Source organism: Thunnus thynnus, chromosome 23 (genome assembly GCF_963924715.1).
Source record: "Thunnus thynnus chromosome 23, fThuThy2.1, whole genome shotgun sequence".
Classification (NCBI taxonomy): domain Eukaryota; kingdom Metazoa; phylum Chordata; class Actinopteri; order Scombriformes; family Scombridae; genus Thunnus; species Thunnus thynnus.
The window spans coordinates 21,897,235-21,915,495 of NC_089539.1; the positions used below are offsets into that span (position 1 = coordinate 21,897,235).

General features: G+C 39.5%; 1 protein-coding gene across 2 annotated transcripts in view; it reads left to right on the forward strand.

The window, feature by feature from the left end:
- Positions 1-4,645: 4,645 nt before the first annotated feature.
- The window catches only part of usp6nl (USP6 N-terminal like), a 96,454-nt gene continuing 82,838 nt past the window's right edge, over positions 4,646-18,261 (forward strand). Inside the window, exons 1-2 of one of the 2 annotated variants that reach the window (XM_067582102.1) lie at positions 4,646-5,054; positions 14,374-14,480. In XM_067582102.1, the coding sequence (XP_067438203.1) occupies positions 14,477-14,480 (4 nt within the window). In that variant the 5' untranslated portion in view covers positions 4,646-5,054; positions 14,374-14,476. Of the gene's footprint in view, positions 5,055-6,910; positions 7,105-14,373; positions 14,481-18,261 lie in introns of those variants that run through there. The other variant, XM_067582103.1, reaches the window with a different exon arrangement.

Here is an 18,261-nt window from a genome sequence, read left to right on the forward strand (position 1 = left end):
GGCTGTAGTTATGACTGAGGACATTGAGATCATGTACTTTGTATTTTTTCTGGGAATTTTTACAACCATTAGCTTATTGTAGAGCTTTAGTTCCCAAACTTATTTAAAGATCCCCTCCAGACATGTATGAAGACATATAAAAATACTCTGCTTGGAACAATAATGTGTGTCTGAGATGGTTTTTCCACAAGAAAGTATTTCAGGATCTATAAATATTTCCTCACTGTAAAGTTCATCCTCGGTCTTTGTTCACTGGAAGCTTCCTTGTGTAGGTTGTATACTGGTTGTGATGTCACAGATCATGCTCATAAAATATCTGCATATGTGTTAAAATAATTTGCAGTACTTTTAACGTACAAAATACACTGATGTAGCAATACATCTAAGCCTGTTCTCACTCATTCAGAATAAAAGGGTTGTTGAGTTTACAGTAAGGATGTGCAGAGAGCCCAGTATTTGTATTTGTATCTGTATTTGTTGAGGCGGCGAAATTATTTGTATTTTTATTCTAATAAAACTGGAAAGAGGCTTAAAATTCCTGTTTTTTGCTTTTAATTTCAGAAAGTTAAAGTGTTACAATAAGTGTTCATGAATAAACTACCTGACGAGGGAAGTCCCCACACCAGGTCTCAGGCAAAACTTTACTCATCGCCTAATTGCAGACAGACCTCTACCTATTTATACACCCATAACACAGAGACAGAATAGGAAAGAACTTCAAAGGTGATTCTTGGTTCGCACTTTTCATTTATTGCCTTTTTTTTTACAACCTAACTTTGTGGAAAGGAGAAGGAGAACAACAGGTTCTGGGGAACAACCCCAACTCCAGGATTGATGTCCAAATTAGGAAATGTGCGTCATGTAGCAGGTGGATGTGACTCCCCTCATTGAAACCTGCTGACAGACTGAACAGCGGAGCAGAGGAGAGACACTGAGATAGCGATGTGACCGACCTGCGCGCTGATATTTGATGGGCTTTTTTTCTTCCCAAATACAAATAATTTTTAAAATATTTGTATTAAACAAATATTCATTCATTTGTGCTTTGCCGAATAATGTATTTGTATTCGGGCACACCCCTAGTTTACTGTCTACAATTAAAAAAAGGAAACATGGTGATATTTGATCAACAGATTCCACATTTTTAGAATAAATCTTTTTAAATTTGACAACTTTTAGGCCAAAAACAGAACTCTGAATATGAAATAAAGAAAACAGTAATACTTGTAAAAGGCTTTGATGTTGTAGACTTTCATGTTGGGAACTAAAACTTACAGAAAATACATTTTTTAACAATTAAACAGTTAATTATGAAAAATGTAAATATTAGTCACCTTCTGGTGAGGGACTTGACCTCAGTATTTCTAAAATCCCGCCCTGTCAACCTAACAAGAGCTCGGTGACATCACAAATTATAGGTGCACAGCGTTTTAGAGGAAAATAATATGTATACTTGGTTTCCTCTGCGGGGTTGTTTGATCACAGACTAGAGGTCACAGTTGCTTCCTGTTCCTTGTATTTACCACCACATGTTGCATTGGAACGCATCAGGTGTAGTCCCGGTCACCAGTCAGCGTTCTGCAGTCAATAATATGGTCTGCCAAGAGGTTCAACAGTTCCTCTCTATAAACAGTATGCTCTCTAAGAGTAAACAGTGCAGCCATATACCCAGCCCTCATTATACACTCCGGGTGTGTGTTTAAGGCTCCTCCAGGACCTCCTCGCCTGCTGTAACCACAAGTGAAACACAAAACAGTAGAGCGAGCCCGGCTGAACTAAGCCGCTCTGCTCTGAGCACGTCCAACACGCTGCTCTGCTGCGGCTTTGTGTCGGAGAGGAAAGCCGGAGGATCTGCAGGATGTACGGAGACGGATTTTAAGACTTTTAAAGACCTTTTTAAACAGAAATCTGACAGTGACGGTCCTGTCGTGATCATCTCGCCTTTTCTTTCTTGAGAAAAATTCATCTGGTTTTTTTGAGAGCCACGTTTGAGACTTTTTAAACAGAAATCTGCTGATAAACGTCCTGTTGTGATGATCCCTTCTTTACTTTCTTGTGCCAAATTCAAGAGTTCTGATTTCCTTTTAGACCAAAACATGCCAGCAAGAGCCGTTTCTCTCCATTTCTCTCTCTTTCCAACATGTCCAACTGGCATGAAATGTGACTTTTTATTTATTTAAGACTTTCCATAATTTTCCTTTCCATCATGTCCAATTTACAATGCATCTGCAGGCTGATACAGGAGTTTTTAAATCCTTTTTTTAAACAAGAATATGCTGGTTAAAACCCTGGTGTCATAGTCCTGCCTTTCCTATGTCTCAGTTGCATTAAATCCACAGGTTGTAGAAAGCAAAATTTAAGAGTTTCAATTCTTTTTTAGACTAAAACATGCCAGTAACAACAGTTTCTCTCCATTCTTTTCTCTTTCCCACATGCCCAACTGGCATGAAATGGGACTTTTTATTAATTTAGACATTCTTAAAGACTTTTTAAGACTTAAAAACATGATTAAAAAACACTATAATTTTCCTTTCCATCATGTCCAACTTACAATGCATCTGCAGGCTGATACAAGAGTTTTAAAGTCCTTATTTAAACATAAATCTTCCAGTAAAAACCCTGGCGTCATAGTCCTGCCTTTCCTTTCTTCTTCTTTCATATCTAAGTTGCATTAAACTTGGACTTTCTTCAAGACTTTCCAAGAATGACAACACTATAATCTTTCTTTTCCATCATGTCCAACTTTGTGAGGCATCTGCAGGCTGACAGCTACATTTAGGAGTTTTTAAACCGTGTCATGATAGTCCTGCCTTTCCTTTCCTCTCCTGTCATGTCGAACTTGCATGAAATCTGTAAAGGTTGTCAAGAGCTCATTTTCAGCCTTTTTGAGCAGAAATCCGCCAGTAAAAGCCTCGTTCCCTATCATTTCCTTTCCTTTCCAATTATGCCCAATTTACATGAAAACTGCTTGTTCTTGACCATCTTTTAAAGAGATCCCTGCCAGTAACAGCACCTTCTGTGATGTGCCTCCTTCTTTCTTCCCTTCCTGTTATTCTTATTGTTCCTCCTGCAGCCTGCGGCTCAGCAGTCAGCGCTCCTACTCACATTTCCTGCCTACAGAGGTCAGTATGACCTCAAAAGAATCAGGTTCAGAGGCATTCGTGTCAGCAAACCCTCTAACAGATGGACGTGTGGTGATATAATTATGATGTCATTTATAAAAGGAAAAGTGTAGAATAATTGTTTATACTAGAGAAGAGCAGATATATCTAAAGGAAACTGAATGCCGTACTGCGGTTTATCATTTATCTGTTATTTATCAAATAACTTTGTGTGGTTGTTATGTAAACAGCACTGATAACGGATTCCTCTGTGTGATGTGAACATGAGACAGAAGTTGCCGTGCACGCACCATGTGGACGCTCGACACACTCGTCAACAAAGAAAACTGAGATAAGAATGCAAATGAAACTAGAAGCCGATAAATATCTGTAGGGTGTTTGATGAGTTCAGCTAAAGCCTGTAACCGTCACTCAAACCTGCACAAAACTATCTGAAAATAAAGTTTTGATTGAATTCACATCGATTACGGGCTAATCAAGCTGGAGCCTGTATGTCTGGCTGATTAATATTAGCTTTTTTAAAAAGTCTTGAAAATATATATCCTTAAAAACATGATTTGTTTACATTTAAAGTTGTGTTTTAAAGCCATCAGGGTCAAGTTGAAGAATGTTTACATGTTAATATAATAAATGAGCCGTATGTACAGTTTATCTTATTTATTTATTGGGGATTTCAGTCATTTTGGGCTCATATGAATTCTTAATTTAATTGGTATCAAAGTGGTGTGAAAGTTATGTGATTTTGTTTTTTTAGTAGTCAAAAATGATAAAGTGTATGTCAAAAAGTTATTTGTTTACATTTGTTTTTATGGGAAAGTTATTTGGGGACCTTGTAAGTGGTATTACGGTAATTTGAGTTAGAATGCATTAAATTAAAATGTAAAAGTTTGATTGAAGATTTGTCAAATGTGATTGCTCCTAAATGTTCACTGAAATCATTTTAGAAAATTGCACCATAACTGTTTCATAACTGGATTTTTGTCCTTGACTTTTAATTGCATAAATACTGGATATTGTGTTCAGTAGTTTGTAGTGTGTGACAGTCGTATTTGTCTGTTTGTAATGTTTGTGTTTATTGTTGTTCTCTTAGAAAAGAGATTTTAATCTCAATGGGACTTTTACCTGATTCAATAAAGGATATATATGTTACATTACTAATTACATTTTTAACAGGGTAACTAGTAATCTGTAAGCTATTAAAATTCAACAGTAACATCACACCAAACACCTAACAGAGGTTTTCAATCTTTTTCACGTCGAGGACCCCTCAAATGTCACAAATTAGACCATGGACCCCCATTTGATAAGTTTTTTGCTTTTAGATGTTTTATTACAGAAAGTGTATGAGACCCATGAAATCAAAACAGTCATACATTATGTCATTATGCTACTTATAAATAGAATAACAGTGAAAATAAATTATTCTCCTTTTTGCTGGGGACCCCATTGAACCCCTCCTAAAGGAGCCCTGAGGGTCACACAAATAGCTTCTCCTAAAAAAAACGTAGGCGTATTTGTTTACATATGTTGTTTAATAAGGGGAAATCATTTATGTTTTTCATGCAGCATAAAGTGTTTTTTTCTCTCTCATGCTCAGACTGTCACAGAGCAGTAAATCATGAAGCTGACCCGGGTAACTGGGGGTCATTTCTCTCTATGTGTGTGTGTGTGTGTGTGTGTGTGTGTGTATGTGGGGGGACGTCGCAGCAGCAGCAGCAGTAGCAGCAGCATCCAGCCGGTGAGATCAGATCAGCCCTGCGGGCGGCGCATTGCTACCTGGCTGGGATCCTGCACGGCTTTCCGCACGGAGTTTGAGAAGTGCTCTGGACTTCCTGGTACGGGACCATGGACATTTTCTGCTCCAGTTTGTCCGGGGAAATAACTCCCGCGGCGGTGTGATGATAACGCAGGACCCGTCGAGTTGAGAGCAAGGTGAGAGCCTCCGTGAGTTTGTGTCAGCTCCGGCGTTGTGAGCTAACGTCGGAGCCGGTGGGGAACTTGAAACGATCTGTCAGTGGGAAACGGTGGCGTTATGACGGTAGTCCGTTAACGGCAGCTTTCCCCGACAAAGTGAAGTGCAAACATGGCGTCGCGGCTTTTTGGGGACTTTATTGCACGTGTGTGTGAAATTATTTCGGTTGTTTCACGTTTACGAAACAAGGTGAATAGTGTTTCATTATTGTAAACTTTGTGCTTATTTGTATTCACCGAGGCCTACCTAGCCAAACCCACCGACGTTTAGCTAGCAGATTAGAGCACGGAGGCTTCCGGTATCACTCTACAAAATAAAAGTCTGATTTACAGGCGTAATTAAGCAGTGCTTCTCAAAGTGGGGTCCGGGTACCCGCAGGGGCCCCCAGCAAAAAGGGGAATCATTTATTTTCAGTATAATTTCATCCATAAGTAACACAATGACAGAATGTATGAGCGACATGGTCATGGGTTGCATACGCCATTGGTAATAAAACATCAAAAAGCAACAATCGTATCAGATTGGGGGTCTAATTTATGTCACTAAGGGGTCATTGATGTGACCTCTTACCTGACACAACGGTGATCTAAAGGTAAGAGAAGCGAGCTTGTGATCGGCAGGATAAATCTAGGTGGGGAAACTGAAGAAGCAGCCACTGAGGTGCTCTTGAGCAAAGGCCCTTAACTCCAACCGCTCCAGTGGAGCTGCTCGGTGGCCAGTAGATCAGGCTGTGGTTATACTGGGCAGCTTCCAGGTATGAATGTGTAACTGTGTGAATGTGTTTCCTGAAAGAGAGAGACTCTGGCATGGACCTGTTAGGGGTTCTGTGTGATTTACAGTGTTAAGAAGGTTACTTTTGAAATGTAATAGCTCATCCTTTATTTAATCAGATAAAAGTCTCATTGAGATTAAAATCTCTTTTCCAAGAGAGCAACAATAAACACAAACTATATAAACAGACAAATATAACTGTCACAGACTGCAAACGAGCGAACACAATGTCCAGTTATGAAGAATAAACAGGTACAATCTTCTAACACGATTTCAGTGAAAATTACTATTATTGAGTACTATTTTCTCATTCATTAAAAGTTGACCAGCTCTGACAACTTCAGGTCCTTCTGTACATTATTTCAGGAAGAAGCAGCAGCAAATTAAAAGCTTTTTAGCCTAATTCTGTTCTAACTATGTGGACCAACATCTGTAGAATATCATGGGAGCGCAGGCCATGTCGATTTTGGTTTTTACACATGTATGTACACAGATAAGGAGGAACCAGCTCAAAGAGAGATTTATATATAAAAGCAAACCAATGTGAAAGTCTGCAGACATACAGAGTACACTATGTTCAGTATCCAACCTCTTTAAGTAACACGGTGACAGAATAAATGACTATTTCGGCTTTAATGGCGTATACGTTTTCTGTTCCTTATTTCTATTGTTGGTGGTTACAAGTAGACATATTATAGCAAATATTAAAAGTGAAAAAAGGAGCACAAAGTAGAAAACAAATGACACTTCAGCCCTCTTTCAGATATTTAACCCTTTATTTTTCTTTACTTCTTTATTGTGTGAATGTGTGATTTTCAATTTGTAGTCAGTTTTTATTCTCAGTATCAAATCGCTTTATTTCCGGTCGCACACCGGCTGCTTGACGCGCCGAAACTCCCCCAGACAACCTCCCGCAACGGAATCAATGCGGCCGGAGCACCAATCAGAGCCTCCCATTGGCTGTAGCCGCGAGCTGCGAGGCTTCTGATTGGCTGTGACGGCCTGTCACTCACCGTGATGAGCTCGGCGCTGCTGCTGCTGCTGTTTGTAGCGTTGAAATGAATCGAGGAGCTCAGTTGTTTACATTGTTAAATGAGAACATATGCGGATATAAACGTGGGCGCGTGGATGCGGGGTCTTTTTCTTTTTTTTTTTGTAGTGCACGTGTTTCATAAAGTTAACCGCTGTGTGTGTTTTCCTGCTTCACGAGGACAGGGATAGGGTTACCTTTGGAGCAAGGTGCGTCAAATTACACAGAATCAGACTTTTAACCGGATGTCTGGCGAATGCACTTTCAAAATTAAATGCGTGAAACGTGTCACACTTGGGGATAAACGTGTATTACTAACAAAAATCATGCAACAACCCAGTTATTTTATCTGCAAATATAGTGATTAATTATACTTAACACAACAAAGTAATACTTGCTATCGATATATAAGAAAACACAACTACTAATAACAAATATGGCATAAATAATGGAACTTCCTGTCCCTGACAAGAGGCTTGAAAACAGTGTATATCTTAAAACTCCTGAAGTACAATTTAATCAGTTGACTGTTTTGCATAAAACGTACTAGTACACATTAAGTAATAGTACAGTTTGAAGTCTTGCGAAGTAAAAGATGGTTTTATTTTGGAAACTTTAACAGGAAGCTGTTTATTTCATTGTTGTTGGCTTGACAATGGTGTGTCTTTCAATCCTTCCTATCCCACTTCAGGATAAAGCGGCTTAACGCAGGCAGAGGCTTTACAGTTTGAAAACACAAGGTATCTGTAGTAGTGTGCACCACCAGTGACTGAACGCTAGTTTTAAAGACTCAAAACCTTTTAAAATGCAGTCGAGCTGCAGGACTGCAGCGTTAAATAAAGACGAGGTTAAACTTTGACCTCCAGTATTAAGCAAACAACCAAAAACTGAGCCACAATATGAGAAAAACATGTTTCTCCTCCGCAGGCCCTCCTCTATTCTCATATCATTCCTGTTATAAATAGACGTCTTAAACTCTGAGTTCATGCTGGTGTTCTTCATCTCTTGTTGTCGGTGTCAGGCTGTAATGAAATGAGCAGCATGTCAGGATGTGTCAGGGTCAGACTATTTGCTTTATCAGCTTTTAAGAGCCATTGTGTCACTGCTGTGCTGCTGAGTTGCCTTTCTGGGATCAGCCCTTTCCCAGCTTTGATGCAAAATACTGATAAAACTCTTCAAGTAGGAACAACATTCCTGGAAAAGACAAAAAAACATCACTACTACTACAACTACTACTGCTGCTGCTACTACTAGTGTTACCTGTTAAATAATAATATAACAATAAGTGACAAATGATTCACAAATTGCACAGAAAAATGCAAATTAAAAACTGAGCAGTAACTGTGGGCCTTGACTTCTAGACATCCATCTTCACCTCCAGAAGGAATATACATAATCCACTTATACAGTCACACATATACTAGTGTTTATATCTACTCACATGCATATCTGTACTTCAACACACGTATACAACATGTACATATACAGCACCAGTCAAACGTTTCTGGTTCAAGACAATGGGAAGGTTTGACTGGTGCTGTAGGTGCACTTCTGCTTCAACTCCGTCACCAATCCTCCAGTTTCTTACATATATGTTCATTCAACAATTGGATTATATACGTTAAAACCAAGAGAGGTTTCATTTCTGCAAAGTTAAGACTATTTCCTCAACAGTCCTGTACATATAGTGCACATACAGCCTGACAAATTGCCATTTTAACTGTTACTTTGTCTTGACATTATGTTGGACTTTATTTGCACCATCACCAAGTGAGATTTTGCTTCAGCCGTCATCAAAGAAGACGTTATGTAAGCAAATGTTTATTGTTTTAGGATCAGTTTCAGTATCTTTTGCATACAATTTAAAAAAAAAAAAAATGATGGAAAACCAGTCAAAAGGACCTGATTCTGCAGACAGTAATCGGCTAATATTTATGTTTTAGGCCTTGCACTGCAGGTTTGTGACCAGAGCTGGTCTGCTGGTGTCATTTTTGATCAGTGGTGAAGGAAATTTGCAAAGTATTCACCAAATTCAAGATGTTAGACTGATGTTTGAGATGCAGATCAGGTTAAAACATGTCACGGATTGAACACAAAAGCTGAAATTGATATGAATCTTTTAATCTAATAAGTCAGTCGGTCAACAAAGAAATGTCCCCAGAATGTTGGAATATTCCTTTAACAGAGCATCACCGTCGCCTCAGTGTGGTAGATAGTTCACAGCATTTAGAGGTGAAAGGTCAGATGAGTCGTCATGCCGCCCTGCTTGCCAGTACAGTATTGTCAACACTTGACCTTTTTACACACAGCCTCCCCGCTGACTTTTAGACATAATCGCTGCGCTGTGTGGCATTTTAGAGAGCTATTGAATAGAAGCACGTTAGCACCTTGCTAATAATAGCTAAGTACAGCAACGGTGTTTCTGCCAGCGTTTAATTTTTCTCAGTCAAAACCTCATAATGCAACATTTAAACCGCCGCAAGACGCTTTAACTCACATTAATGAAACATGGTGGCAACTAGAGCTGCAAATAATAGTTGTTTTTATCATATATGTTGCTTTAAATTGCATATTTTGTCTGATTTCCAGTGATATAACAGAGAAAAGCAGCAAATCCTCACACTTTACAAGCAAATGTTTGGCAGTTTTCATTGATAAATGATTGATAAAATGACTATCCTATCTGCCTTTATAGTAAATATATGATCATACATTAATCTAAACTTGGTTTTATATTGGATAAGGAACATAAAATGTATGAACGATCCAAAAAAAAAAAAAGTCATGTCAGTGTTGAGTCGGAGGCTGTTGTTGAATCTGTGGCTCAGTGACAGAAAGGAAATGGAAAAGCCCCGCCGTCGTCAGGGTCAACAACCACTAACTAGTTCATCTCCTTCTTCTATTCGCTTTCTATCTCTGTTACAGCGTCTGCACAGCCTCAACTGAATGGACCAGTGTGTGTGTGTGTGTGTGTGTGTGTGTGTGTGTGTGTGTGTGTGTGTGTGTGTGTGTGTGTGTGTGTGTGTTTATTTGCCAGGCTGCGTGGTGTCGGATGGCCGGCAGGTTTTTTTGTCCCGTCTGTAACGTAGCAACAGAGGATTTACTGCGTCTCTTGTTTGTTTCGGGGCTTCAGTACGACTCTGTTTGTTGTGTTTAAAGTCGTATACGTGACCCTAAATGTATTTCCTCTGTGTGTGTGTGTGTGTGTGTGATCACGCTACGGTACCTCGCAGGAACGTCAGTAGCTGGATTTTATTTCATTTTCTTGGCTCGCTTTCCTTGTTTTACAACTTTTTAAAGAAGTGATGCTCATAAGAAGGCAGAGGAGAATCAACACCATGTTTTCCAAACTATATATATTTGAAAAATAGATAAAATAAGAGCTACTACTGATTGCTTTCATAATAATTTAAACTGTAGTTTACTTTCTTGATTATTTGCTTAATTGTTTGGTCTAGAAAACATCAGAAAATAATGAAAGATAGAGAAGAAAGCTTTTTTTATCTGACCAACAGTCTAAAACTCAAAGATATTCAATTTATTAGTGAGTATGAGTAGAAAACAAAGAAAAGCTGCAAATCTGCACATTTAAGAAGCTGAAACTGCAAAATTGTTGTCATTTATTGCTTGAAAAAGGATTTCAATGACTGTTCAATTATCAAAATAGTTGTAAATTCATTTTCTGTCAATCAACTAAATGATTAATCCACTAATTGTTGCAGCTCTTGCAAAAAATACTCTTATTTTGAAAGCTTTAATTGTTGTTTTGGTTATAAAATTGATCTTAAATCCATTTCCAGCATTAAAGGAATAGTTTGCATTGTGAAATACACTTATTTACTTTATTACAGATGAGAAAATAAAAACAACTTTCATGCCTTTTCCATAAACACAAAGCTACAACCACTAGCTGATTAGCTTAGCTTAGCATAAAGACTGGAAACAGAGGGAAACAGCTAGCGCGTCTCTGTCCAGCAGCTCTATTCCTTTAAAACTCTGACATTTTTTTTTTTTGCTTTGTGAGACTTTTATGCTCCCAGAACGTGCAGATCGACTGGTATCTGATAAGGAATTTGATACATTGCAGCAGAATTTGACTGACTTCACAAGGCAGGCAGCCCACCCACATACCAGATGTAGTCTACACACACACACACACACACACACACACACACACACACACAAGGTTTCTGCATTCCCTCACTGCTGTCCAGGCCTCTTGGCACCGAGTTACTGCTGCCTGTCTTTATTGGCCGCTGATCCCCGTTGGCTCGCTGCACCGCTGTCTCTTTTAATGCCCGGCTTCTGAGCAGCAACACACACACACACACACACACACACACACACAACACACCAGATGCTGAGCCGCCCCTCTGCCATGTGTGTGTGTGAGGTCTGCATTGGCTCCTGACCCTGTATCAGATGTAGAATGTCCAACACACACACACACAAGTGTTTGGCCAATATAGGTTTATGAGGGCCGATACAGATCAATTTGGATTAATTGTGCCACCAGCTGCCTGTTTCTCTGTGGTGATACTCGGTCTTGAGCGTAGGCGGTGTTTGTGTTTGTGTTTGTGTCAGCGGACGGTTGATGTTCTTCAGAGAGGTCTAACCAGTCTGAGGTTACACGGTTACTCTTCCACACAACCATAATAGCAGTTACACATCCCTCACAGCTGCTGTCTGGCGGCGGTTTCACTCTGACGGGGTTTATGAAAGCTGAAAGCTTTTATTAATAGATTTTGCAGCGATGCCACCATCGGTTTCACTATGTTTTTCAATATCTTACAAGCTTACTGAAACTGAGAATCATAAGATTCGTAATAAACCTTTTTAGGGCTGCAGCTAATAATTGTCTTACAATCTGTTTTATCATTCATTGTTTAGTCTATAAAACAGACAAAATATCATCTTTAAATACCTTTTTCTTCAGCCAACAGTCTAAACTTGAAGATATTCAGTTTACAATCATGTACAGACATAATTTAAATGATTATTCAACTAACTAATCAATGAATTGACTTATTGTTTCAGGTTTAAAACATCACAGTTCTTCCATCCAAACCATCACATCGTCTCAGAGTGACGCCTTCACATCGCTCGTTTTGTCCAACAAACAGTCCGAAACCCAAAGATATTTAATTTATAATGATGTCAGACAGAGAAAAGCAGTGAATCCTCCTGTTGGAGATGCGTGAACCAGAGAATGTTATCGATAAATATCAAAATAATTGCAGATGAATCTTCTGTCAAACGACTAATCGATTAAATGACTAATTGTTTCAGCTTTAGGTTTAATAATGACCATAATCATTATGTAAAAGTAAATATAACCAAACAGTAACAGTAACAGAGAACATATGACCTCTCTCTGTTAGTGGAAAACACACATCATCCCCCCCCGATTCAAACCCGACCTCGTGACCTCGTGACCTCTCGATCCAGTCCAGAGTCTCTACACCGCCCCCTGCTCCTCGCTGACAGTTGATGGGCTGCACGGCGTACAGGCCTGTTAGTTTCCCTCTTGATAACTGGCCGGCGTCCCGGCTCGGGGGCAGAGGTGGACATATGGTGGATTTAATCTCAGGTCACAGCCTCGAAGTTTAGACCGTCCGCCTGAAACCCTCAGAGATGTCACTTCCTGCCGCTTACTGTGCAACACATGTCCGCAGGCGGCAGGAGAATCAGACTGGTTAGCTTAGATTTTTAACAAATATACTTGTTGAGGCGGCTAAAGAGGAAGTAAAAAGAAGAATCTTTCCATAAATTCACAACTTATTTTTCCTGAAAAGTCGTCCTTGAGCTTCAGTTACTCTCAACATCGAGTGTGTTTGATTTCTGGGTAATGAAGTCCTTCAAACCTGCAAACGTTCTGTCGTTCTTGGTGCTGCTTATCGTTGTTTTCTTACTTTTGAAGCCTCTGAACACTTGGTTTCAAATTAAAAGTCTTTCTATATTAAAGGAAAGTATTCATGACTAAACAAGCAAGTTAAAAAAAAGTTTAACACTGAAAAACAGATTTGATTGACAGCGATCGACCTCCAGGAAACTGGTGATGGACAGCTTTCATTATTTTCTGTTAATTTACAGCTTAAACGATGAAATCATCAAACAAAAAGATAATTAAGAGATAAATTGATCATATCTTCTTGCATCTTTAGTGCAGTATCTCAGTTCTGCTGCTCTGTGTTGATGCTTCAGCTGTTTGTCTGCATTAAAAACCTCCACGATCGAAACGCCACCGCTGCTCTTAACTCAGCTAAAACGTGTAAATTCAGCGTCCGTGATAATGACGGAGACATCAGAGCCCGTAAGGCCTCATCAGCTCTCTGTCCGTCTTCAGTATGAACGACTCTCTGTGTGCTCGCTCTGCTGCTCGCCTGCTTGTTTGTCACTCCCTCCGCTGCTGAAGCGTTCTGCTGACCTGTGCTGGTTTTGTTCGCAGCGCCCTGGAGGATATTGGATCCTTCAGCATCTGCAGTCGTTGTGCTCATGGCAACATAGTGGGAGGGGATGGTGGAGGGAGGAGGGTGGGGGGGGGCTTAATTTCTACATCACACAAGCATCATTTCCCTTCCTGACCAGCCCGCCCGCCCGTCTCCTCGCGCAGGCGTCTGCAGAACGATCAGATTACCGATTATTACGGCGTACAATCATCAGATTACAGCTTCTTAATCAACTGTGTGTGCATGTGTGATGCGTTCAAATGCATCCGTGCACTCTGGAACAAACAGGGCCTGTTTTATTTATATCGAGCTGCAACAATTAATCGATCTGATAAGCAAATAATCGCAAAAACTCCAGCTTCCCAGCTTCTCAGCACTCTTTTTTTTACATTATTTGGTGAAAAAGTCTTTAATTTGTGACGAATGTGTCCGCATGAATGATTATAAAAACATGACCTGTGTTTCAGGAAGGAAACCTTTTGTGTGTTTAATGATGATGATGATGATGATGTTTTGTAGAGATGGAAAGTCTTTTGTTTTGCTTTGACTGACTAATAATAAGTTGATTGTCTTTGGGTTTTGGACTGTCGGTCGGATTTTGCAAAGTAAACAAGTCATCTAGGAACTTGTGATCGACGTTTTAATTGGTTTAATTGATAAAGTTGCAGCCCTGGATTAAAGCTGTGTTGTTTTTTGTCTGTAATATAAATAAAAGTGTTTAAAAAATCTTGTTTTGTCCGACCAACAAACACACAAAAACTCAGACGATCCTCAGACTTGAGCAATTTTAAATGATTTGAAGGATTATTAGATTATTGAATTATTGTTTTGCAAACACACGTCTTTAATTGGCTCACAGCCTGAATAACAACTGCAATTTATCCAATTTTCAGCTCCAGCGGTTCTTTTGTCAAAGGTCATTTTTCTCAGTTAGGAAACATCATGATGAAGTTTTCCTTCAGTGACTTTGAGGTATGAAGAAAACGATCTCACACTTTCTGTTTTTTTTTTTTTTGCTTTCCTTCCCAGGACATGAGTGCCTCTACGAAAGACCCAGCGGAGAAGAACCTCACCTGTCCAAAGCCCCGCCCGAGCTGGGCCTCAACCTGCCCCCCACCTGTGGCCCCCCACCATGAGTGAGTCCCACATGTTCTTTACTTATAGATTTATAAGAGCAGGGCCTTGTTCTTCCGCCGTGTTGTGACGCACGCTGCAGGAAACAGTGTGTCGTTGAAGTGAGATTTCGTTTTTCATACAGTATGAAGCACCATGACGACACGGACGTTGTGTTCGAGGTTTCTGAAAGAAAGTTTTTGTCGCTTACTGAAGCCAGAAAATTCACTTTTGTGCATCAAATGTGGGGTAAAAAAAAAGTTTCCAACCGTTATGATGACATCATGACTGTTTGTGTTTGAGTCTTTTTGGTTAAATCTGCCGCATTTACATTATAATAATGTTGGTTAATGTACAAGTTATGTGATTTGAAGTATTTGTAGAGACAGTTTGGGGTTTTCCAGGTCAGTTATTTACAGTTAAAGGTTGGTTTTAAACATCTAGATACTATTAAAGGAAGTGTAATGTACGTCTCGGTTGCTGTTTAGTGATTGTTTGAATGCTGGATTGGTTGCATGTGTTTGCATGGATTCAAATGTAGATGGTTATTAGCGTTTAGAAGACAGAGGGCTCACTCTGTGGCTTTTTTTGTGGAATATTTTGTGGATAAATCAGCTGTGGATGAAGAGGATTTCCCAGTAGACTGAACATAAACATTAAAATACGTTTTGTTAAAAGCTTGTGGTAAGAAAATATATTTGATTCATCACATTCATAAGACAGAAACCTCACGTCTTACACTTAAGATGTTGAGTTCACTCTTGATCTTCTCTTCTTTTACACCTTCAACCTGCTTCTCCCTCCTCCTCCTCCTCCTCCTCCTCCTCCTCCTCCTCCTCCTCGATGGCAGAAACATATGGCGCAGAGGAGCAAGCGCTGCAATCCCCGTCACCTCGTCACTCATCAATCACACCGCAAAGCATGATGGGAGGGCAAATGTAGCGGGATGTGCACTCCATCAGCTCCATCTACAGTATATATATATATATCTGCGTGCGTACGTGCCGCTATCTGCTCGCCGCTGTTTGTCAGCGACGGCTCGGCCTCACATGTGTGAGTCATCCAGCGAGGCCGAGGACTGCAGTATGTTCTCTTAATGTCTCATATGGTCATGCATGTGTGTAGCGTCTCACACACACACACACACACACACACACACACACACACACGCTGCACCAGAAGAGCTGATCATTTTCACCACAGAGGGGGCGTTGTGTGTCCTGTGTTCTGCTGAACATTAGTCAGGATGAAATCAATAAATGTTTTTCTGATATTAATATATATCATGATATGGTAAATGTAAGCAAAATCATGTAATGCATTAAATCACACATGTAAAAACAATGTTTTTAATTTCAATTTGCTTGGAAAATTAATTTAGACAACTGAATTTTGCTAAATTAGTTATAATATAAGTCTTATTTAAATTAGAGCAGTGTTTCCTAACGCGGGTGCCTTAATGAAGGGTCAAAGGTGACTTAAGATTAGTTCATTTTAATTTTTTACTGTGTATTTTTAATAATAATTAGGAGACATTTACATCGTCAACTACATTAATTTTTAAACATCAAAACAGAAGAAATAAAAATCACTGTATTTACTGTAAAACCTGTTAAATATGCAGCAGTTATGAGTCAGATTAGTGACATCAGCTTTATTATTTTTTAACAAAATAAAAGAAATACATTAAGTCAATTAGCATACTTTATTTTTATTGATTTATTTTAAGTTGAATATTTATCCTGATGACCTATTTTATTCTTCTTCTTTAGAGATTAAGAACAAGCTTTTATTAAACAATATATTACATATTTTTAGCCTAGGCTATTTGTTTTATTAGCTTTTTAAGCTAAATACTTCTAGTAGATATCTATGTTGTACATATGTAGCTGTAAATATACACGTGTACACTTGTTGTGTGGATGGAGATGGCCATATTAGGATCATTACTGGTGCTTTAACCACTGGTTGTTGTTGTTTTGTATTGTAAACATTACTATTAGAGCTTTAGCAAACACTTTCAAAGTAATTTGTAATGTTAATATGATGAACAAACACTGAATATTTACTATAATTGAGGTAAAACACTCATATTTGATCAGACAATGTAATAATGTAACTGTAATACAGCTTAAAGATCATTTAAGATGTATATTAGCAAATGTCAGGTGATTTTGAGTCTTACACTGGTTCGTTGTTCAGTTCTAAGCTGAACATGAGTGAAATAGCATCAGAACAATAGCGAGCAAGTTTATTTTTTTATATCCTCTGGATTTATTTGCTCTTTGATATCAGGGCTGCACATTTTAACAGCTCTGCCCTCTGAGACGTTTCTTGTTTTCTTTGCCGTTCAGCTCGCTTCTCAGAAAAGGATGGAATAGGAGACAACATTTCCTCCTGCCAGCGGCGCCGTTAACTCATCGAGTGCCGTCGGCCTCTGCGGTGTTTTTGTCTGTGCAGAGCAGAGCAGAGCAGAGCTGTTGTAGAGATCTGTACTGTGTACCACGGGGCTGGGACTGGGTAACCGGGGCAACCCAGCGTGTGAGGCGTTTACTGGAAGGCGATTGGATTAAACAGATGCCACTGAAGATGAGTGCTGAGAGGTTTAACCCGATTACTGCCTTTTTTCTTTTGCACACTCCACAACACACACACAAACACAAACACTGTGTGTGTGTGTGTGTGTGTGTGTGTGTGTGTGGGTGTCAAGGGAGGTTAGGTAGTTGATCTGATTGATTGTTAGTGATGAAAATGGAGGAAAGCGTGATTGATGAGCTGAGCGGTGTAACAGCGGGAAAAGCCCCCCGGCAGCTTAGTGGTTTATGTGTTAGCTGCTAGCTGTCCCTTTCAATGTGTGTGTGTTTAAGTGTGTGTGTATGTGTGTGTCACCCAAAGGCCCCGGTGCATCAATACATAAAATCAGCACATTGTTGTGTTAGAAAAATACAAAAAAATAGCAAAAAATGCAAAATCACATAAGAAAAACATGTATAAACTTTCAGCTACAAACTGCTGAAAGTGAAATAAAATCAAATATAATCAACATAAAATTATAACAATATGAAAAGGAGGTTAAATCAATTATAATTAAAAGTGTTAAGTTATAAGTGTCCAGCTTTATCTCTCTATAAACAATTCCAATTGAGCAAAATGGCCTGAAAACACACAAACAGGAGGAGGAGTGTGTGGTTATTTGTGTGGTATCGTGACCTGAATGTGCTCTGTAAGCAGCCGGCGTTCTGTGAGAAAAAAGGCTTTTATGTGTTTCATTATTTATCTCAACCTTTGATAAACTCAGTCGCTCGCCTGGAGATGCTTGACGATGTTGATATCCTGAGCTAATTACCTTAATTACCCCCCCCTCCCTCCCCCCCCACCTCCTTTACAACACACACAAGTCCACACAGACACAGACACACAGCCGCAGGACCCAGCAGGGCAGGGCGGGGTCAGCTTCCTCTAATGAGTCTCTTAACGAGAATGGATGAGTCATTCCGGTTGAATTTTAGTGGGAAAAGAGGAGAGAAACAGAGGGACGAAGGAGAGGAATTATAATCGACTTTTACTCTGTTTTACTCGACATAGCTTCAGTGCAGGTTGGCCGACTGTTTCTGTAGTTCCTAAAAAACTCCCGACAGAGTGATACGTCTTCTTTTTAGAGGATCTCATCACGTCAATTTCATCTCAAGTCGAATTCTCCGCATAGTTTTGAACCAGGACCTTCTATATTTGGATTAAATGGCTCGCCAAATATGTGCGGCAAAGTCAGAAAATGCCAAATACGCATTAAATCAAAGCTGCATA